Source organism: Oryzias latipes, chromosome 19 (assembly GCF_002234675.1).
Source record: "Oryzias latipes chromosome 19, ASM223467v1".
In the NCBI taxonomy this organism is placed as follows: Eukaryota; Metazoa; Chordata; class Actinopteri; order Beloniformes; family Adrianichthyidae; genus Oryzias; species Oryzias latipes.
Genome location: NC_019877.2, coordinates 1,508,318 through 1,530,743, shown reverse-complemented (window position 1 = coordinate 1,530,743; position 22,426 = coordinate 1,508,318). Strand labels below are relative to the sequence as shown.

Genomic DNA, 22,426 nt, shown 5'->3' with positions numbered 1-22,426 from the left:
CTAACCCTAACCCTAGGGTGGACAGGCCCCGCCCCTTTCAGATTTGTATTCTATCTGTACCTTACCGTAATGATAAACATCCAGTAAACTTGTTGCTTTATGCTGCTTCATTGTTTTACCCCCCTCCCCCCTCCTATGATCCCCCTCCTACCCTGTCCCCCCCCCCCCCTAACGTCCCTCTCTCTTCTTCCCTCCTTTCCTTTTCCGTCCGGTCCAACACGAAAGAATTTTAAAAATAATTAAAATGAATAAAGTCTGGCCTCGATTACAAAAGGGGTTTATTCAGACATACCTCTGGTTTGTCAGAAGATTCATAACCCCTGTTGTAAAAAAAATATGTCCAACACAAGAGGCCTTCAGCTCTCATCTGTCTGCCCAGCTGTTGGACAGGACAAGTTAAAATAAATAAACAAAAACAAAACAAAAAGACTCTATGAAGAAATATAAACAGATGTACCGGTAACTGTTTTTAAAAGAAAAATTCATGATTTTTAATAAAGAGTTTGCATGAATGTGCAGATCAATCATTTACTATTATCAACCTGAAGGAAGAATAATTATTGACTTCTTCCTCTTTTGGCTCTGTCCCAGCAGGGTTTGCCACAGCAAAGCATCTATTAGCGGTGGAAGAGTCGCATGGTTATCATGGCTTTATGCCGTATGCCCTTCCTGATGCAACCCCCCCAATATCCGGGCTTGGGACCGGCATAGAAGTAGAGAAGGGAATAGGGAGTAGCCCGTAGTCAAACCCTGGTTTCCCGGACGGAAGGCACCGTAACCCAGCATGAGCTAAACCAGCTCCTGATGAATAATTATTGACTTTAAGTTAAAATACAAAATTTAAACAAAAATCTATGATGCTAAACTGATTTAATGTCCTCTGACAGACGTCGTGATGCGAAAACTGGAATGAAAACCAAAGAAAAATGCAGTCTTCTTGAAGAAAATCTGCCAATGGAACTAAAAGACATCCTGAAAAGTTACTGGTCAGTTCATTATGAATTACATCCAAATAGAACAAAATGTTCCAACAAGAACCAAAATATTCAGTGAGATTTTGTGTTTTTGTTTTTTTCTGCATTTTCAGAAATATCTTTTTCATTTCTAGTAAATTTCAAAGAAAAAGATTTTTCCAAAAAAGTCATTTAACAGGAACAGCAGAAGGCTTTTATGAAACCGGACAAACTCAGTTAATGATTGAATGTTCAGATAGATTGAATCATTGAAGGACAACATCGATCATCCTCTGCATCCGTTCTGGGTTAAAGTTCACCTCAGCTACAACCATCTAAAGCCAGGAAACAGGTTTAGAAAATAAAACCTCTTTTTTGGTTCTAGAGACGCCCGCCTCTCATTTCTACAAAAACTTTCCGTCCTTTCAGGATTTTGACACCAGGTGAGTCAGAATTTTCACATTTTTATGCAACTTTTGCTGTTTTTCAGGTTGATTCCAGGAGATAAAAGTGATTCTTTCCAATCCGCCTCTTCTTTAATTCACTTCAATCTTTCTGTTGTATGCAGTGCTGTTGTATTTCCTGTCATATGTTTAAACTTATTTCTATGTTAAATTAGGTCCAAAATGTTATTTTTTTCCATTTGCATGTTTTCTTTCCTGCATGTGTGCTTTTGTTTTTTTCCTCTATCAGCAGTTTTTGTGACTTCATATAAATGGAATAATCTGAAATATCCTGAAACTTGTTTCAAAAACATTAAAGTAAAAAAGAAAAAAAAGAATGGATTTAGAAAAACTTTCAACGTTAAGTTTTGTTTTTTTTTTATCTTGGAAAGGTTTTGATCACTTTCAGATTTTAGTAAAAAGGAGATTTTTCTGAAGCTGCAAATATTTTCAGGACATCTTTGTTTTAATTCCAGGTGAATCTTCAGGATGTCCTCCTTCTTCAGGACTTTGACTCTGATGTTTCTGCTCCTGCGTGGACTTTCAGCAGATGACAGTGTGTTCACACACATCCAGGGCCGAGCATGTGATCTTAGAGGGACGGGGGCTCAAACTCAGAAAGAGGCAGACGGCGCAGAACCACTTTATTGAACATTGAACAGTAAAACGTGAACTTTGGAGAAGAAAACAAAAGAGAAAATGTGAAAATCCGTCCTCTCTTAATGCCACCAAACAGAAAATGGTTGCTGTGTAGATAAAACCAAAAGAAAAGCTGCCATTAAAACAAAAAACATGTTATTTTCATGAAGGACCAGGGTGGCAAAGGCAGAGGGGCGGGACTGAGGGGCGTAGAGAATCCCATCAGGGTCATAGGTGGGCAGCAGGAGCAGGTAGCACCAAAACGACAAACAAAGACGCTGACGGCTTTAATTATTACGATTTTTAATATCTTTTCATCCCACACAGAAGATGTGAATTACTGATGAACTCCTGTTGCTCTGCAGAAACTATGTCCCAGAAAAGGTTTTTAGATTTTGGCTAAAAACAGCATCATCATAATTGACGCTTGGAAAATAGATCAAAAATTGATTAACCCTTAACTGATGTCGCCAGCGCACACTCTTTGACGTCCCCTGAATCCTCACGTGTACTTGATTGCCATGAATCAGCTGGTTCTCTCCACGTCAGAATCAGAACCAGCTGATTTATGTTACATTGACAAACATTTAGCAAAGAAAACATGAAGTGATCACATCGTTTCTTTCTATTTTATCACACAGGTGTGTCACTAAACTGCAGCCAAACAGTGGAAGTTACATATGGAGAGGATCTGAATCTTAGTTGTGACATTAAATGGAAACAACCTGATTGCCAGTATGAAAACATTTCAGTTAAGTGGATCCACACAACAGAAAACCTCTGTGAGAAGAACAGATGTGAAAATAAAACCTTTGCCTCACTGCAAATGTTTAATGTCATCGAGGAGAAGAACATCAGCGTTAGCATTAGTGCTAATTGTGGCACGGATTCTGTCCGTATCAGCCTGAAGATCAAACCTGATGAGCAGCTTTCTGTCCTATTTAGTTTGGGATGTTTTGACTTTGCTCCTTTAAATAAAAAGAGATGTTCATTTTTGCTGAAAAGGTGGAACCAAGGCGCTGATGAACAATAAACACGAGTTTACTCCAAAACCACCAACTGCCGCCATGTTTGACTCTTTCAGTGAACGTCTCTCATCCATTGACTGTATCACAGACCTGGACTGAGTCAGTGTGATGAAAAGGGTCCATAGAAAAGGGTTTTAGTTCTGGCTCCAACCAAATGAAGTTTACTCAGTCGTCTTTTTTCATGATACGGACGCTGCCATGTTGGAACCAGACGTCTTTAAGTGGAAGTCATAATAACTGGAATAACTTGAACTAGACGAGGAGGAGCTGCAGTATTTAGACTTTGAAACAAACTTTAGCTTCATCATCTGGATAAAAACAACCAATTAGAGGTGAACTTTCTCCCTGAAGTGATGCTTTGATCAAACATGACGATCATCATATGTTCCTCTCTCCTCTGCTGCTGCAGAGCGATGGCGGTGCTGGTCCTGCATCCGTTACCATAACAACAGGTCTCACCACGTTACAAATAGTCTGCTTTTTATGAAAATAGGTCTTTAACAATAACAGGATTAAAGTACTAATTGATTTAATATTTCGTTTTTTTCACAAGTCACCGTGGTTTAAATGGGATAACGTCCATGGAGACGAAACAAACATCCGACGCCATCAGGCCTCTGCCGTCCATGAATTCTGATATCAGAACCGCCTCGGGCATTATCGCCTACATAACAAATAATAGTTTTAATTAAACATCAAATGAACACAAATATAACAATATAATAATCTGTCTGTAATTATTTGATCACAGTTCAATTCTGGAGACTTCTCTAGTCTCCATGCTAACAAAAAACCTCTTTGCCCGAGGGAAAAAAAAAGAAAAAGAAAAAATCACCGGCTCAACCGATAAAACTGTAGAAATTCCTCTTCATTTTTTTTTGTCTTGTTTTCCCTCCTTTGTGACTTTTTTTTTTTAGATGAAAACGATGTGAATCCTGAAAAAACTTTTCACTCTTAAACCAAATGACTTTAAATTCAAGGTTTGACTTTCATGAATTCAGGAGTTTCTGACCGTCCAGCTGCTGGTCTCTCTGGTTCTGCTTCTTTCTCATTTAGGATCCAGTTTTTGTCCCTGAAATCAGAGGAGTTAGGATTATTTATAAAGTTTATTCAAATAAATAAAGCACCAATTCACAGCAGTTAAAAACATTTGACCTCCAATGAACCTGAGGAATTATTTACACGTGAATTTCACTGAACATTGCTGACCAAGCGGAGCTCAAACAAATGGCAGGATTGAGTGCATTGACCTTTGACCTTGAAGTGACCCCGGGACTAATTATTTACAGCAGTTTTGAGCTGAAGATCAAACAAAGTCATCCTGAATAATCCCGTTTGTATCAGAAAACCTGTCCTTCCAAAGCGACGCCCCCTGCTGGTCAGAGCTTCTCCACCCGGCGTCCTGCAGGACCTGAACGTCCTCAGACTTTGGAGACGCGTCCACCTGTGTTTGACCCCGGCTGCTTTCCTTCTCTGGCCTCTGCAGAAGCTGTATTCCTGTATTCCTGTAGCTGTTCTTCGGTTAGTTGTTCCTCCTGGTCCACGTTCTCCTGCTTCCGGTTTTTTAAGAGTCTTTTCCTCATATAAAGCAGAACAGGCGGCGGCTGCTGCTACAGGTAGGACCTTCAGGACAGTCAGGTTTTCTGTCGTAGAGCTGCTTTTATTGAAAGTGATCTCATCTGATGAAGAGTATGTGAAGAGTAGAATGAGTGACTGTGAGCTCAGGATGTAACGAAGCCTCTGAAAGCCTCACCTTCCACTAACTTTACCCTGATGGTGGAGCTATCCATGCCACACCCCGATAAAACTCCCACTGTGACAGTTTGCTCCTCCCAAACGCTCCTCATCTCCATCCTGATGAGGGTGGCATTCTCCTCGGTGCAGACGTTGCTCCTGCAGAGATTGCTCTGGTTTGTATTCCAGGTGAAGCTGATGTTCCCACACTTTGCTATGGGACCACTCCACATCACCGAGCATTGGAGGGTCACCGCTCCTCCAGTCGTCACCTCCACCGTTTGGTTGCAGCTCAGGGAGACCTCTGAAACACACGAGGAAGTCAGCGTTTTACTTCCACACCCTCAACATATTGCTGCTGGTTGACAAACTTTCATCTGAGGAGACGCGTTGGAGCGCAAACATCAGGCTGACGGTCCAGAAGAGGAACATCCTGGTGGCTTCCTGCTAGAGACGAGAAGATAACTTATTTTCAGGGAAAACAGGATTTCGTCCGACTTTCTTTGCTTCCTCTGTGACCTTCGTGTGTCGCGTGGAAACACCGAAGACTGTTTTATGTTCAAGCATCAGAGACGGACAGGAATGGAGACTGACCTGAACGTAAAAAAACAAAACAAAAAGCAGTTTAATTAAACATTTTCTGTCTGAATTCACTTTTCTGTGGAATAAAACTTCCTCTTTGCTTCACAATTTCCCAGACTCTGAACCTCGGAGCAACATTTTATTGGACAAGTCTCAACAAATAAAGACGCAGAAAGAATGTTTTTCTGTTTTATGCCGTTAAAATTTGTGGTTTTACAGAATATTTATCGTGACAAAAGTCTCAGTTTAAAGCTATTTTTTTGTGGAACTGTGAGTTAAAGCAATAAAACAATAAAACAAACGCTTCAGTCCAGAAAATCTGGATCTGTTTTCTGTCAACTCGCACAAACGCAAAAGTCAAAATGATTGATCTGGAAATGAGGAAAGTAAAAGATTCCAGGATCTAATCAGATCAATCTGTTCATTTAAAATGAAATGAGAAGTAAAAAGGAATGAGAGCAGAGAGTCGACTTACTTTCAGCTTTGAGCTGCAGAAAGTGACGGAAGTGCAGGGACAGGTGAGTTAAGGACAAAGCAGGGACTTTCCAGATGGTGAAAACTGGATGGAGGAGTGAGAGCAGATAATGAAAGTGATCATGAAGTTGAGCTCTGGAACGTCCCGTCCGATGTCCTTCACAGCAGCTGATGGTTCTGAACTGACAGCAGTTTCTCTGTGAGTGACAGTTTTGTTTTTCCACTTTGTCGCTGAGATTTTTCCTGATCCACCATCTCAACTCAGTTTATAGCACCATTCATTCCATTTATGCTGTTTTAACAGACTAAATTACATTAAGCAAAGTAGGATTTTTGCTCATTTTCTGGATTATCTTTAGCCTGGTACATTTATCAGAGCATTTTTTATATTTCAACTTCACGTTTTCAATCAATTTGACTCATTTTCTAAAAGTGTCACTGATCTGCAGTAAATAGACCGAGAGAAAAAACACAGAAGCTAAAACTTGCAGATGTTTGGGTTTTAATTCGGAAATTTTTGCTGTCGTCCTTATTAATAAACTTCCCTCCATGTGCTGCAGATGACGTCCTAGTTGAGGAGAAAATACTTTGACCAACCTTCAGTTGACAGGTTAGCGTACGATCACACATACCTTAGAAACAATAAATTAGGCTAAGAATAACAATGAAACCCGAACATCAATGAATGCATGATGCATAGTTAAGCGAGTTAATTATCAGAACATATTAAACGCAGAAATTGCTGCACTTGTAGGGTATTTGTGAGCATAAAGTCAATTATTTGGCATTTCTTGTATGTCTGCTGTTGCTATCTGCTACCACTAGGGGCCAGTGCAGCCCATCTATGTGTCAGTGTGACCGAATGCCCTCTTACATTTGCAACCCAAATGGAGACTGGATTTGATAGGTTAAAAATATACAATTTATTAAAAACTTGACAAGTTCCATTAAAGAAAAGGTTAAAATTATCTCAGACAGTTGGACCACACTCCAACACTGCTTGAGGGCGGCTGCCTCCAGGATCGCCTCAGCCCCACTGCACTGGTAGGTATTCCAGGAAGCATGTTTAAACTAGCCTGACTTTAAACCTGAACTCTGGCTGAAATCCGCCTGAACTTGCTTACCTGGGGTATATCGATTCCAAAAGACTGGATATGAGTTGGCGTAATTGCGCTCGATTTGGTAACCCTGGGTTAATGCACGTGCATGTCAAGTACATAAAGACATTCTCAATGGATCGCCGATTTCTGGAGTCACCATGGAAACGCGTGGAAAAAAAAGAAAGCGCTATACTTCGGTGAGACGGAGTCTGAGGTTTTAAAGATGGCGTATGAAGATTATAAGTCCATAAAAAAAAAAATATGGCTGCATCATCAAAAGAGAGTTTCTGCTTGTAGTAAGAACAGACAAAGTAAACGCACAAGTGTGTGTGTGTGTGTATATATATATATATATAATCTAATTTTGCCACCTTAAATGAATTACTTCTATTGGTAACAAATAAGTTGGATTTAATCAACATAATTTCTTACGCCTATAAAACTCAATTGTTTATACAACTCAAATTTATCTTAACTAAATGTCATATTACTCTTTCAATTAATATTTTTTCCATCTTAATTAAATTTCTTGATCTTTCATACGTCTAAGTTTGAGCCGGCAGATATGCTCATTTTTATAACAATAAAAAAGACGGGAAAAGAATGCAATGTCATTAAAAAATATCCCATCAATATCACAGGTTCAATCAGTAGGGGTGCTATATAAACTCATCATTCTCTCTTTCACTCTCACTCATGGTGCAGAGACATAAGCACAGTGGGACTAAACAACTCAGCAAAACATTGAACCACACTTTAACCAAAATCCGTCCAGACAGGCAAAGCAAATGGTATCCCACAATCTTTTGCGGTGCCGATCTAACAGCAGGACCAAAGTTACACCTAATTAATTGAATTAATTTGAATGAAAGTAAAATAACTGTCTGAAAACTACGTGTTATTGTTAAACTGACTTAAACAAATGATTTATCTTAACTGAAGCAAATAACTATGTTAGATAAAAGTAAAAATGTTTATCTTTCCAACATCCATATGTGGTCTTATCACCCTCTCACGGTGAAAAAAGTATTATCTGAGCTTCTTCATCCACTAAATCATCTTCAAATGGACACACCATGCTGCTTCACCTCTCTGTAAACAAACTAACCTTCAACTAAACCTGCTCCAGACCAGGTTATGTTCAGAGCATGAGTTGACATGGAAACTTGACCTACCCTGAAACATACCTCCATTTCTGGAACCGAAAACTGAGGTTATCAACTTCCTTAGCCTCAAACTTACCGTGAGAGCTAGCATAACCTGCTTTCTGGAATACCCCCCTGGTGGGTAGCCACAAACACCACCAAGGGAGATCTCCGATCCAAAACCCTCACCAGGAGTACCTGCTCAGGGCGCAAATGCACACAAAAACACACCACAACCCAAACAGTGATTAAAAGAACAGAAGAGGTGCACCTGAGCAGGACACAACTAATTTATGGGCCGAACACAGGGGGGGGTCCCCCTTGCACAACACCACATATGGCACCCACCAGCTACCATAAGGATAAAAGGAGGCAGCCACCTTCAGCCAGGTCCAGCCACCAAGTTACTAAAAATGAGCACAAAACAGTTTAAAACAGTGACTAAAAACACTACAGGCAACACAGCAGTGGCAACTCTGCTAGTTAGTTAGTTAGTAAGTTAATTCTCCCTGGGACAAATACATGTTTACAAACCCTTGTTACCTCTCATGCCCCAGGGTCAGAACTCATGCCACCACCTGTTAATATAATTTAAAATGTTGCAAACTCAAATGCTTAAAAACTTTAGTAAAATGACTCAAATGATTAAAAGCTTTAGTAAAAGGTCCACATGTCAAGCTCACCCACCAAGGCCAAACCAGGAAACCAGCCTCTAGATTGAACTCCCACAGCTGCTATTTATCAGCCTTGTGAGCCAATCACAGCTCAACAGACAGGTGCTGGCCATTAATATTAACCTATGGAACACCATGATGGACAAACCACCATCCACAGCCCTGTCTGTCACATCAGGATGAAAAACGTGACCTGGTTATCTTAACCTTCAGAAGAAAAAGCTTTTTTCTGGATGAGTTGAAGTAAAAACATTGACTTGATTCATTCATCTGGCGCAGATGCGATTCCAGAGAAAACATCGACTCAACGTCACCTTCAAGCTGTAACCCGACCTTTTTTCCTAATGTAAACACTCATCTGTGACACGAAGAGTCATTCATCCCAACTCATGCACATCAATCCAAACACACAGACAAAGAGGACCATGAATTGCTCCGACTGGTTCCTTTATCTTCTCTGTCAAAGTCCTTTAAAGAGATTTTCAGTCATTTATCGCAGTTTAACATCTAAAAACAAACCACACCAGCCCGCTGGCGTGCTCTGATGCAATCCAGCCTCTGAGGAAAAACCCTTTTTCCATTTTCTCAGGAATCCAAGGATATCAGGATTTCTATAAATTCAGACAAAAGACAGTTTATCAGTCACCATGTTTCCTTTCTTTAGGTTTTCCATAAACATTGGTCGAGCTCCTGATCAACCAGAGAAAATCCATTTTTTTAAACTGTAAATGCAGCAAATGTTGATAAATCTAAATGTAAACTATATAAAAAAACAGCTCAATTATAATTGAATTTTTCTACAAAAGTTTTACAAATCACCCATATGCTCAGGCTGCATTTATTAAATTTTAATCATGTGACATCAACAAAATTATTACTGAATAAAAAGGTCTTTCATGTTTAAAACTTAATGGTTCACTAAAAGCAACTAATTTAAATGACAGATAATTAGGGCTAGTTTACAAGCAAAAAAGAATTTTAACTACAACTTTGAATTTGTAAATTTATCAGAAAAACACAAGTTTTACCAGAATAAAGTCATATACAGTGGTGGAAAAAAAAACCTCAGTTAAAGAAAGAAAGTCCACAATGTTCACTGAAATGACTTGTAACGTTCAAAAGTAACAATAAATGTATCGAAAATTAAATCATCAAAATCATCCATTACTTTGGAGTTGTTGATTAACAGAAATATTTAAAAAAAACTAATGAAATAGGGCTGGACTAAAATTATGGTACCTCCATAAGTTAATATTTTGTTTCTCAACCTTTTGAGGCAATCGCTGCAATGAAACGGTTTCTGTGTTTGTCAATGAGCCTTCTGCACCTGTCCACAGGTATTTTGGCCCACTCCTCATGAGCAAACTGCTCCAGTTGTCTCAGGTTTGACTGTGTCTTCTCCAAATGGCATGTTTCAGCTCCTTCCACTGATGTTCAATGGGATTCAGATCTGGGCTCATTGACGGCCTCTTCAGAATAGGTTTCTGGCTGTGTGTTTTGGATGGTTGTCCTGTTGGAAGACCCATGACCTGCAACTGAGACCAAGCTTTCTGACACTAGGCAGCACATTTCTACCCAGAATGCCTTGAGAATCTGGAGATTTCATTTTACCTTCACAACTTCAAGACGCCCTGTTCCAGATGCAGCAAAGCAGCCTCAAAACAGAACTGAGCCTCCTCCATGTTTCACAGTAGGGACAGTGTTCTTTTGGTTGGAGAGTCTACCAACATAGAGCTGATGAGCCTTACTAAAAAGCTCCAGTTTGGTCTCATCTGTCCAAAGGACATTTTCCCAGAATGTTTTTTAACAAATTCCAGTCTGGCTTTTTTCTGATTTCCTTTTAACAGTTGTGTCCTCCTTGGTTGTCTCCCATGAAGTCCACTCTGGCTCAAACAACCATGAATGGTGCGATCTGACACTGATGTACCTTGATCTAGGAGTTCACCTTTAATGTCTTTGGAGGTTGTTCTTGTCTCTTTGGATACAGTTCGAACTATCCGTCTCCTCAATTTGTCATCAATGTTCTTCTTCCATCGTCCAGGGAGGTTGGCTACTGTCCCGTGGGTCTTAAACTTCTGAATAATATGTTCCACTGTGGTCACAGGAACTTCAAGCTGCTTAGAGATGGTTTTATAGCCTTTACCTTTACCATGTTTGTCTATCATTTTGTTTCTAATGTCCTGGGACAATTCTCTCCTTGGCTTTCTGTTGTCCATGTTCAGTGTGGTTCACACCTTTTCTCCAAACAGCAACCTGACTATTTGTCTCCCTTTAAATAGGCAGACTGACTGATTATGGGTTTGAAAACAGCTGTGATGTCAATTAAAGGACCTACCTGAGTTCATCATAAACCGGTTTAGTTTGCGGCACCTTCCATCTGTGAAACCAGGTTTGAATCCGGGCTGCTCCCTGTTCCGTTCTCTACTTCTGTGTGCCGGTCCCAAGCCGGGATTAATTGAGAGGGTTACGTCAGGAAGGGCATCCGGCGTAAAAAATACATTGCAAAGTTTACCATGCTGTGGCGACCCCTGATAGAGAAAGAAGACTTGAATTCATCATGATCCCCTTAGCAATTAGTTCTCAGTCTTTTATGGAGGTACCATCATTTTTGTCCAGCACTGTATTTATGACTCAAATTTATTCCTTTTTTCCCCCGTAAATTTAGGTTTTTCAAAGTTGTGAATTTACAAATTTAAAAAAAGTTATGAATTAACAAGAAAAAACCCTGAAGTTGTCTGTTTATGGGAGCGTTTCATGACGCTTTATTCCTGCATAGATTTTAAAAAAAATGAAATTCTGAACTTTTGGCCAACTCAAGATTATATTTTTATTAGCATAAGAACATTGAAAAGAATTTGCTGAAACTGGGCTTCTTCAGACGGAAAACTAGGAGGAAATCTCCTTTGGTGGAGGAAAAAAGGATCAAAGTGGACGACTGCATCAACGGGCTGCAGAGATCCTGCAAGCCCCCCCCCCCCATCAATAAAAAAACATTAATAAACCGTAAATCTGTCAGATTATAAGGTTTTATCAGAAATTTGGACCATTTTTGTCCAACTGTTTGATCCTTTTACTCTTTTCTACTAACATCTGAAATCATGAATGCAGCATCACTGCCCTCTACTGGCCACTAGATGTAAAACAGTTTACATCTCCAGGAAGTTCTTGATCCAATCCAGCTGCTTTGCAAGCTCCTCCTCCTTTGATAAGGTCGTGGCGACTTGCTAGAAGCGTAAAACCCCCTGGTTTGCATTTTTTAGCGTGGGTTCCTGTCACAGGTGTCACACCTGTCGGGTCAGGTGGACTTCCCCTCCTCACTTGTTCTGATCTTGTGGCGGGATGAGGGTGTATTTACTAGTTACATTTGTGGTATAAAAAATACTTTGTGTCCTGGTACCAAACACGAGCGTTTTTTCATTTCACTGTCATCATCTAATCACCTCCATCATCACCTGATGTAACGTCAGACCGCAGCGACCATAGAAGGTTCGGTTAAACGGTCATCAAGCAGGAAGGCGTCCGGGCGGAAAACCAGAGGAAAAAAAGGCGACTGCTGCACGGAGCAGGAAGGAGAACGTCAGAGAAGAACCAGAAGGGAACTCCTGACGATCAGGAACCGAATGGGACAGAAATGATTTGATGAGATGGACGTCCCTCATGTTTGGGAAGTGAGGGAACGGCTGACTTTAAGGATTCCTGACACAAGACTCCTTGAAAGAAACTTACCTTTCCTGACTTCAGGTCAACATCAAAGACTCGACTGCGTTTGTCTGTCTCAACGTTTTACTGCTTCACTTCTGAGGCCATGGTTCCTTCAAATCATATAACTTAATAAAAAACCCGTTTGTGGAACTGAGGGCCAACAGAAGAAACCAAAAACAGACGCTGTTGCATAGTTCAGGCGGGACGGCTCATGGTCAGAAGTGGGCGTGGCTTTAAAACTAAAGTGAGAATTTATGAGGTTTGGTATTTCCATCGTCTGCATTTTTTTAACAGGATCAAACATTGTTAAAACATTGAGTCCAGTTCATTGAAGCGCATGAGCGCCCCCTTGTGGTCAAATGGATGACAGTTCTCAGAGAGATTCTTCTGGTCCATAATCATGAGGGGACAGCGCCCCCTGCGGGTCACCACTGCATGTGTGGGGGCTGTGTGTGGGTCTGACTCCTGTACTCTGTGTGCAGCAGCTTGCTGGTCTGCAGAGAGTCCTGGCCCTGCAGCCAGTCCTGGTAGAGGACCTTCAGGGCGGGGTTCAGCTCCGGCAGTCGGACCGGCAGGCTGCTGTAGACCTCCTCCATCTGCTGGACCAGAGCTCTGTCCACGCGCCCCGCCTCCTCGCTCTGACCGCGGCCGCTCAGGCACCCTGAGGCGAGAGCAAACGGTTATTCTCCCGGATACCCCGACAGGCAGGCGTGGCGTGAAGACGGCGGGGTACCTCCGGGGCAGGACAGCACCTCCACCAGCTGGTACGGCACGCGTCCTTTCCTCATGCGGTGGACCAGAGTCTGGATGTTCCTGAAGCCGTAGACAGCGGCAAACTGCAGCAGCGTCTCGCCGTCACGCTCCAGAGTCACTTCCTGGAAGTCGCGGTTCCTGTAAAACATCAGAGAAACCGTGAAGGAGATCTGAAGAAACATGGAACGTGAGAAAACCAGAAGATCTGATCGGTTTCTGAAAATGGATCAGGAGAAGACGCCAGGATCTTCTGACCATCAGACGATCATAATTCATCACACTCCCGCCACCATGTCTGAGTCCAGGAAGTTCCAAGTTTTCCAATTCAAAGTCCTCGTTTCTGTTGAACCAATGATGCCATGAGGTTAAAGGAACGTCCCATCTTCTGCAGGAAGTCCGGGATGTCTCCAAAGTTGCTATGCGAGCTTCTGCTGCTGAAGTAAATGATTGACAGTTTTCCTTCTGGCTTAACAGACTTCATAAAGTCGTCTATGCTGTCATATTTGCAGTCCGCAGTAACGATGAAAATAGTCTTCTTGCAGGTCCTTATACTCGATTCTGATTGGCTGCTGGGTGCCGATCAAGAATTGTTACGGCTGAAAAAGAAGTTCCGGTTACTTTGCCTGAAAGTTCTAGATCACTGCTCTGGCCTGACGCAGGTTGGTTTTCCAACTATTGACCTACCGTGACCATCAGCGTACCGCTTTCCTTTGCCGCTGCGGTCGAGGCAGGCTGTTACCGTGACGACGCGTGTTGCACTGCGCATCAAATAGTCTGCTTTTTGTGAAAAAATTATTTGGACCTAAAAAATGTTCTTAAAAACGGATGGAATGCACATTTTTCTTTCGTTAGTGGCCATAGTTTGAGCGGGATGACACCCGAGCGTCCTCTGCTCCATGTTGGGACGGTTCGGGCTTCCACGGCGTGTGTTCATGTCTGGTGATGCACACCTTATCGAGCATTGACCCTTACACATGTTAAGGTCAGGTTTCCAGCGCTCTGGTGAACGTTGCGGTGACGGCTGTAGTCTGTAGAGTTTGTCACCTCATCGTCACTAATCTCTTGTTTAGACTGCAGGGGGTAAAAACGTCTCCAGCTCCTCCGGGCTCCTGATAAGGACGACCTCGGTCGTTCAAGGGAACCGTTTCGTTTCCTGCCTTCCAGCTTGTGGCGATGCCGGCGTTCCGTTTGGTGAGGTGGTCGTTCAGAAAAACGCTTTCTTCCGGGCTTCAATCGGGCCACTCTGTGTTTCTGATGAACAGACCTCAGGAGCATCGCTGCTGTGTCACATCTCAACGTTGTTGAGAAATTCCACCCGTTTGTCCGTGGAGCTCGTCTCCCGCTCCTTGGACATGACCGGGCTTTGATTTTCCATCACATGGTGGATCCTGGAGTTCTGTTCCTGCTCACCCATTCATGTGTTGATGGTCTGCAAAGCCTGCAGTTGCCTCACCTCCAGCAGGTTTAGGATCCGTGCTGGACCGTCGTGGATCTAACTTCCTCCAGCAGGAATCAAACTGATGTTCACGTTTCACAGCTCAGGTGTGATTACTGTTTCAAACATGTTTCTCCTGAATAATCAACACAAAAAAGGATTTTCTTTGAAGAAAGGCGGTTTTGAAGTCCTCTGACCTGAGGGTCTTGTACGTGACCTCCTGGACGTCCAGCCCGAACAGCTCCTTGGCGGCGTGTTTGAACACGTGCTCCAGGAAGCCTTCGGAGCCTCGGCCGTCGTGTCTGGTCAGAGCGGCGTCTGCCGCCTCCCCCAGCCTGCAGACACAGGAGAAGCCGTTCGGCCGGTGCTTTGATTTGCTGGGACGGGACAGCGGTCTCGGTTCTGTGTCACTCACACTTGGTCCAGTGGAACCGAGTCCAGCTCCTCCACCGACACTTTCCTCTGCTCCATCAGGCGGTAAATCTCCTCTGAGAAGGGAATCATTCAAACTGATGAGTTTATTTCTAAAACACTACAAAATAAAAGCATGCAGGCATTTCCTGCTTTCAGCCTCCAGGAGGACGTTCGCGTTTCTATAGAGGAAGGTGCCTCCTTTTAAGGATGCACGTCATGCAGGAGCCTCATTCCACCTTAAGGACAGTCCTACAGTTTCATTCCTCCAGCCTCCTTCTCTTACTTGAGGTCAGCACACAGTCCACGTCTCGGGTTTCCATCAGGCTGCTGTAGAACTCCTCTCTGACGGCTTCCAGCTTCTTATCGAAGCAGGGCGCCAGCACCACGTGGAAGACCTTCTCCGGGCTCAGCTTCTGAAAACGCCAAAGCCCAGAGATGGAAAAGAGCAAATCCAGAATAAAGCCTTTAAACTCCTTCAAAACCCCTGCTTTGTTGTGGAAAAGTCACACGACGTTTAAACCAAAAGCTGCTCTAGTCGACGAGTCACGTGACACGTTAACCCCCCTCCCCCCGAGGGCTGAGTCATGTGACCCGTCCTTCAGGTCTTTGGAACGCAAAAGAAAAAAAATAGAAACTCTGAGGGTTTCTCGATTCTAGTTCTACTGTCGTGTTGTGATGAAGAATCCGGTTCCACCAAACCTTCAGAACCTCCTCCAGGACTTTCTGTGACCAGAGTTCCCACAAAAGAAGAAAAATAAGCAACTATATGAGAACTAAGTTACAAAACAGTCAAGACTTTACAGAAATAAATTCATTGCTTCACAAAGTCTTAATTTTTCAAAGAAAAAGTCCTGCTTTTCCTAAAATAAAATATCGTAAAATGTTTCAGCAAAGGCGATTAAACATTTACGTTTCAGATAATTGAATGTTGATGTTTTTTTCTCCTCTGTTCCCATATATTCATTTATGTTCTTTATGTTTTTAACAGTTTTTGTCCCAGGCGTCGCAGCAGAGCAGCGTTTTAGAGCCGTTTCAGGTCAATCAGGATTCGAACCCTTCATCTCCTGTTGCTTTCGTCGCTGCATTTTTAATGTCCATCGCAGATTCTCTGACAAACAGGACGTCTCACACGGTCACAAAGTCCTGCTCCTTTCTAGATGCGTACTAACAGAAGAAGCGGAGGCAGAGAAAATTCTCGCCTTCCAGGCAGAGGAACCAGAGAAGAACCGAGGAATGAATGAGAACAGGAACAACAGCTGACCCCTAGATCCAAACCCGCCAAAATAAAAGCTGCTCAGCTTTTCCCATGACTGTTTGTCGACATTATTGTAGAGCAAACGTCAGAGTCTGAATGACCTGCAGTGACTGTCTGAGGCCACGCCCCCTCACCTGCTGCTGACAGAAGAAGTCTTTGACCAGACAGCCCATGATCTGCTGGGGGGACCTGGCGGTGCAGATGTGCGGCGTGACCAGACTCCCCAGGACCCGCTCAGCGTACCGGATCCATCCTGCACCAGAACAAGCCCAGAACTGAAACCTCTCCGTCCTTGTGTGGTTTGAAAGCCTAAGAAAGGGGCGGGGCATGGCTGTACCTGGACAGGAGGAGGTGAACAGCGGCAGGGCGTGGGGGTCGTGGTGCCTCCTCCGGTACCTCTGGATGAACTCCTTCTGGGTCTCCAAGATGCTGAAACCCGCCGCCAGCGTGGTGTCGAACACGAACTGCACGCCTGCAGGACAGATCCAAAGACGCGTTTGCTGACGGCCGGGATCTTTCCGCGCCACCGCCGTGGTCTCAGGAAAGTCTGAACGTGCTCACCGATGCTCTTCAGGAAACCGCAGAGCTTCTGACCCGCTTCCGGGACGTCCACGCCGAACTTCACCGCAAAGAACGGCAGAGACTGCGGACAGACGGACGCCACCAGAACCCGGTGTTTGGACGCGTCGCACCTCTGACAGAAACACAGCAGAGGAGCAGGTGAGGCGGGGCTGACGGAGCGCGTTCACGCCGTTCCTCTGAGGGTCCCTGCTCCGCCCCTTTCTGATGCATCAGACGTCTTTGTTTTCCTCGTCTGAGCTGGAATCTGGATCAGAACTGTTCGGCTGGACAGCTCTGATGTTGGGAGGGGCTGTAAGCTAGCAGGAGAGCGTGCTAACAGGCGGATGATGGGAAATAGGGGCAGACTAACTAAAAGACAAGTCAAAGGAGAATTTTTAAAGAACCCGTGCCGCTCTGCAGGAACTATGATCTAAAAAAACAAAACATTTTTATTTTGGCAAAAAGCGGCGTCATCGTCAGAATTAAGAAACCAGTGTGAACGCTTGAAGACCCAAAGAACATCAGAGTGGAACTTTAAACACCCAGAGTGTCCAACAAACCAAAGGAAAGCACAAAACTGATGATGGAAACATTCATAAATGCTTTGAACAGCATCAGGAAAACATAACAAGAATTTCTTTCTGCTCAAGTTTTAATTTAAATAAAGTTGTTAACTGATATCAAATCTGATGGATGTGCAGAAATATGAAGGAACTCAAAGACACAGGGACCTCCTGACGTCAGAACCGCTCCAAAACCTTCAGGCTTTACCTTATTGAGCGCCAGAACCTGCTCCACCTCCTCCAGGCTCTGCTGGGAAATCTTCAGGCTCTCCTGCTCCGACACGCAGCCCTCGCAGGACAGACAGGCGCTCAGCAGCAGCGGCGCCGGCGCCTCACTCTGCTGAAGCCGAGGACAACGATGAGACAAGCTCCGCCCCCCAAAGGCGTCCCCCTGATAAGCAACCTTCATACCTGCTCATTGACTTCCTCTTGCTCTGGATCTGGACCGACTCCATCCTCCGTCTGCTTCTTGTTGCACTGTTGGCAGATGACAGACAGGTGAGGCACCAGCAACCCCCCCTCCCCATGTGGAAAACACCTGACACTTACCTGTTTGGTGCAGTTCTCACACTTCTCCTTCCTCTTTGTTCTGCCGACCTCAGACATTTTTTTCTGGAAGTTTCTTCAGAGCCGCTGGATGTGGGGAAAAAGGAGGTTTTAAATATATATATATATCATTTTTTTTCCCACAAAGCAATAGTGGAGGGTGGTCCCCACCCACCTCCACCCGCCCCCACCCTCCAGACTCAGGCTTATCACCAGCAGCAGCTTCTAACGGTGGGAAACCAGCACTAACCAGCAGCTAATATCCTGTCATTATCTCTTTCTTTGTGGTAAATATATACACGCCGAGAGCACGCAGGGACAGATGACGTCACACCTCATGACGTGGGAAAATATAGAATTTTAAAATAGAAACGACCAGATCTAATTTAACTTTAGTAATATAAGTACTAAATGTATTATATATAAATAAATATACAGCTATTTTCTGTTTTGGTTTATATATAATTGGTGTACATATAATCTTGAATTTTAAAACATGCTAATGCTGAACAAACGGGCCCTTCTCTATTTCTTCGACAGAAAATTAAGACTTAAAATCAAAACCATACTGGACTTTAGGTCATGTTGACTTATACGTTTGTATTTGTTGTTGTTTCATGACGTAATGTTTGGGTTACTCACCGGACGGACGGTCACCTCACGGTTCTGCGGGACACAACAGGACATGAACCCGCAGACCCAAGCTACAAACGGGGCTCCGCGGCGGACCTCCGCCGTCTATCAGCAGCGCTCCTTCGGGTCGATTCGTCGACGGACGGCCTCACCACCGTTTCTGCTCCGGGGCTGTTTCATAATAAGCTAACTGTCGTTTTAAAGGCGACATGGTTTCTCCACATCCAACTCCATTGTGTACCCGGTGCTTTGCTCATTGACGCATGCGCAAACAGGGGGGCACATATTTGCACCGGAAGCTGTGTGTCAAACACAGACCTCCAAAATAAAACGACTCAGTTTTTACAAAGAAAATGTTTTTTTTAATCATCGTTTACCTTTAAAAAAAAAAACTAAATGGTTAATTTTTATAACCTTATTTTTTTAACCTTTGCTCAACTCAACTTAACATGGAAAGAATGAACACACAAAAATGTACAAAAACCGTATGTACTGGAAGAAATTATTTAGTCGTATTATACTACATAGAACGTAGGGTAACACAGAAAAAGGTCGTGGAACTCCCAATAACAGTGTTTTGTAGCATTCTACACAGCTTTATTATTTTTTCCTTTTTTAAGAAAAAAGAAAGAACATTTTGAATAAAAAAGGCATAGATTTAAAAAGTAATAATAATAATAATAATAATAATAATCATCATCATCATCATCATCATCATCATCATCATCATCATCATCATCATCATCATCATCATTATCATCATAATTTGAAAGTCACTCACTTCCGTGATGTTGTCCAATCAGAACTCACAGATGCCGGAAGGAAGTGGCAGAGCAGTTGCTATGTTGCAACGATATGAATGGAACTTCCTTAAAGTCCTCCTTTATCTCCACAAATATATCTTTTTCTCACATTGACGTTTAAAAACTGAAAGCAACAGACGACTCTAAGGTTAGTCGGATGATTTTTTTTTCCAATTTATGAGTTAATTCTGTTTGAAACGAGCGACTGTTTCTGAACGGATGCATCTCCATCGAGGTTCCGCCTTTTTCTCGTTCATTCGAGTTTTCCTTAATGTGAATAATTACAATACAAATTAAGGGATTTATATAGAATTTTCATTTATTGATCTCGTTCAAATTATAAAAAAACAAACATATGTAGAAATGTTCTCAAGGAATCTTGTTTTTTATTCATTAATGAGATAAAAATATTTATTTTATTGCAGTTTGATACTATGACTGATTCATTCATTGATGAATGAATGAATGAATGAATGAATGAAATACGATGACCAGAAACTAAATAAATATGTTACTTTGTTATTTATCAAAGTTATTCAAATACAGACACTAAAACTATTGACTGATTTATGATCAAACTAATACAGTAATAGTAACATTTCTTTAAAAACCAAGCAAAAAAAAGGCAGTTCTTCTAAATTCTCCTCATAATAAACCAAAAATGCAGTTTCTTATTTATTAAACATAAAAAAAAGCTTTTCCTCCATGTAAAATAATAGAAAGATATAATCTGGGAAACGCAGACATTTAGATGAAGAACAGTAACTAAAGCATCCACATGTGTGTCTTTTTGTTGTGATCAATGGTTTGGAGGAGGCAGATCTGTTGTGTTGTCGTTTGTGTTGCTCAGATGGGCTACATGAGTGTGGAGGAGCACACCCCCTCGCTGCTGCGCCTCCGCAGGTCGCCTGGCGTGCGCTCCTGGTCTCTACTCGTGGGTGAGTTTCCGCTCAGACGCCTCTGTGCCTGAACCTCCATCTGGCTGACGCGGTTCCCGTTTCCCCCGCAGCTCTGGTGTCGGTGGGGCTGGCGGCGGCGTACTACAGCTCAGGTGGGCGGACGGAAGGTGCATGTTGGGGGGGGTGCGGCGGCAGGGGTTTCTCACGGGCCTTTGTGGATCCACAGACGGCCTCTTCTGGAAGAGCTTCTACGTGGCCGGCTGCCTGTTTGTGGCCCTCCAGAACATGGAGGACTGGGAGGAGGCCGCCTTTGACAAAGACAAGAACCAGATCGAGCTGAAGAGCAGCAGCTTGTACACGTTGGTGCTGACCTTGTGGAAAAAGGGTCACGAGCGTGGTCAGTAGAAGCTCCGAGTGGCGGTCCGCTGATGCCCTGAAAGCTCTTGTCGACGTTTCCTTCTGCCTCCTGCAGTTGTGTTGGATCTCAGGCAGCTGTGCGACGTCTGCGTTCAGGAGGAGACGGTGCGTTACTTAGGAAAAGGGTATCTGCTGATGCTGAAGCTGGAGGCCGGCTTCTCCTACCCCCTCACCCAGAGCGCCACGCTGGCAGGACCCGGGTGAGAGGCGTAAACATGAGTCTGTTCTGTATGACCCATAACTGTGATCTGCTGCAGGTTGGAAAGGTCAAGAGAATGAATCCCTTCAAGTCCCACCAGCCAGAAAACTCAAATCCAAACACTCTGTTAAAGAATATTGACTGTAAAAATTAGTAGGAAAGCTGAAAAAAAGGAAATAAAATCTCAGTTTCTTCCTAAATGTTTCATAAATTCCTGTTTAAACTATAAAGGAGAAACAAGATGAAGTGCTGTCTGTCACAAATGTGACTCCAAAAGTCAATTTTATTTCATTTCACGTCCTTAATTATCATTGGATTCAAAAATATGGACATCCAGTGTCCCTATAGTATAATAGACTGCACTTAATAATAATTAATAATCCAATTAGTCGACATATTTGAATTTCAATGTTGTAAAAGTAAACCAAACTACAATTAAACATTGAAAATGAATTCATTTAGTCCTTTAAAACAAAGCTTTCTGGTTTTTATCTTAATGATCATAACGAGACTCCGCCTCCACAGCTAAACACCAAAAATAATGAGTTTTGCTTTTTTTAAATAAGAGAAAGAAAAAAAATCTTTAAAGCAGTTTGAAAACATTTCCTGAATGTAATATTTTGTAAAAATGTCTTAAAGATGAAACGGAGACTTTCCTCTTCCTCCTCAGTGACGTGGAGGCGGTTGGCGTCCTCCTGAAGCGCTTCCTGAAGCTGGAGGAGCTTCAGCGACACAGACAGCAGGACTACGATGACGATGAGGAGGAGGAGGAAGACTCTGTGAACCTGACGGACTCAGACGATGAAGCAGAGCAGCTCTGATCTTCTTCTTTTTGACTTCAAACACATCGTTTGTCTTAATTGCTGTTTGCCTTCCTGCTGAACTCTTAACGAGCGTTTACCTGTAATGGAAGAGGCTCCGCCCACAGTCTTTGGGACCACCCTGCAGATATGTACCCCTCAGGTTTATGCATGTGCAGACAGGAGCTGTTTTCAGTATTTTGACACAGGATTCTCAGGTTAACGCGTTTAGATTTTACTCAAACTCTTATTTCCAGAGGAAATAAAACCAAAGCTCCTTTTTTTTTTAAGAAATGTGATTTTATTGTTTAGCATTGAATAAAGTTGTGCAGAACTGGAGCCTGGTTGTGGGTTTCTGCTGCGTTCTCAGGCTCCCTGTTCCGCCTGAAACCCTCCAACCTGTGCAGAAAGGAGTCCGGCGCCGTGGCGGCGGCGGCGCTCCGTCACTGCGTGTTCACGCAGGCGCCGGTCTCCTCCATGATTTGCTGGATTGGCGTCATCACGGGGCTGACGTGTTCCTCCATCCACTCCTGAGCCGTGGCGTCGGGGTAAAATCGCAGCATCTCGTCTCTGACTGCTGCTGCTTTCTGCTGCAGCGCCGCCGCATACCTGACAAACACGCATTCAGGGCAGAAGACGGCGTTGAAGAAACACTGAAAGGTTCTGAACGTTCC

At 43.1% G+C, this 22,426-nt stretch overlaps 4 protein-coding genes and 1 long non-coding RNA gene across 11 annotated transcripts in view; 2 read left to right on the top strand and 3 right to left on the bottom strand.

Annotated features, from left to right (window-relative positions):
* Positions 1-1,224: 1,224 nt before the first annotated feature.
* Positions 1,225-3,090, top strand: LOC105357866. Its single transcript, XR_911677.3, has 3 exons — positions 1,225-1,396; positions 1,873-1,952; positions 2,677-3,090. It is a non-coding gene; the product is annotated as an uncharacterized LOC105357866 (long non-coding RNA).
* A 147-nt stretch (positions 3,091-3,237) lies between these two features.
* LOC101170245 lies at positions 3,238-8,892 on the bottom strand. Of its 6 annotated transcripts, XR_002288969.2 has the most exons (9): positions 8,786-8,807; positions 8,642-8,676; positions 8,447-8,505; positions 8,196-8,296; positions 5,855-5,938; positions 5,317-5,391; positions 5,169-5,241; positions 4,817-5,101; positions 3,238-4,742 (listed from the first exon to the last, which is right to left on the bottom strand). XR_002288969.2 is itself a non-coding variant. In XM_023949576.1 (7 exons), the coding sequence occupies exons 4-7, from the start codon at positions 5,362-5,364 to the stop codon at positions 4,339-4,341; spliced, it is 813 nt and encodes a 270-aa protein (XP_023805344.1). In that variant the 5' UTR covers positions 5,365-5,391; positions 5,855-5,938; positions 8,642-8,676; positions 8,786-8,804; the 3' UTR covers positions 4,157-4,338. The 6 variants fall into 6 exon arrangements, 5 of the variants coding, with proteins under 5 accessions (XP_023805344.1, XP_023805345.1, XP_020556017.1 ...); XM_023949576.1 differs by lacking the exons at positions 8,196-8,296; positions 8,447-8,505 and having other exon boundaries at positions 4,157-4,742; positions 5,169-5,244; positions 8,786-8,804; XM_023949577.1 differs by lacking the exons at positions 8,196-8,296; positions 8,447-8,505 and having other exon boundaries at positions 4,157-4,742; positions 8,786-8,804.
* Positions 8,893-11,574: 2,682 nt separating this feature from the next.
* On the bottom strand, positions 11,575-18,909 carry narf (nuclear prelamin A recognition factor). 2 transcript variants are annotated; one of them, XM_023949594.1, is made up of 12 exons: positions 18,644-18,909; positions 18,005-18,088; positions 17,867-17,932; positions 17,664-17,795; positions 16,893-17,025; positions 16,669-16,803; positions 16,466-16,584; positions 15,360-15,489; positions 15,078-15,150; positions 14,860-14,997; positions 13,208-13,365; positions 11,575-13,135 (listed from the first exon to the last, which is right to left on the bottom strand). In XM_023949594.1, the coding sequence occupies exons 2-12, from the start codon at positions 18,059-18,061 to the stop codon at positions 12,900-12,902; spliced, it is 1,377 nt and encodes a 458-aa protein (XP_023805362.1). In that variant the 5' UTR covers positions 18,062-18,088; positions 18,644-18,909; the 3' UTR covers positions 11,575-12,899. The 2 variants fall into 2 exon arrangements, with proteins under 2 accessions (XP_023805362.1, XP_023805363.1); XM_023949595.1 differs by having other exon boundaries at positions 17,664-17,792.
* A 526-nt stretch (positions 18,910-19,435) lies between these two features.
* On the top strand, positions 19,436-22,091 carry c19h17orf62 (chromosome 19 C17orf62 homolog). The gene is made up of 6 exons (XM_004084939.3): positions 19,436-19,585; positions 20,288-20,375; positions 20,447-20,488; positions 20,563-20,733; positions 20,809-20,953; positions 21,623-22,091. The coding sequence occupies exons 2-6, from the start codon at positions 20,288-20,290 to the stop codon at positions 21,771-21,773; spliced, it is 597 nt and encodes a 198-aa protein (XP_004084987.1). The 5' UTR covers positions 19,436-19,585; the 3' UTR covers positions 21,774-22,091.
* hexdc (hexosaminidase D) overlaps positions 22,031-22,426 on the bottom strand; it is a 10,597-nt gene continuing 10,201 nt past the window's right edge. Inside the window, exon 11 of the mRNA XM_023949219.1 lies at positions 22,031-22,361. Coding sequence (XP_023804987.1) covers positions 22,196-22,361 — 166 coding nt within the window. The 3' untranslated portion in view covers positions 22,031-22,195. The remainder of the gene's footprint in view (positions 22,362-22,426) is intronic.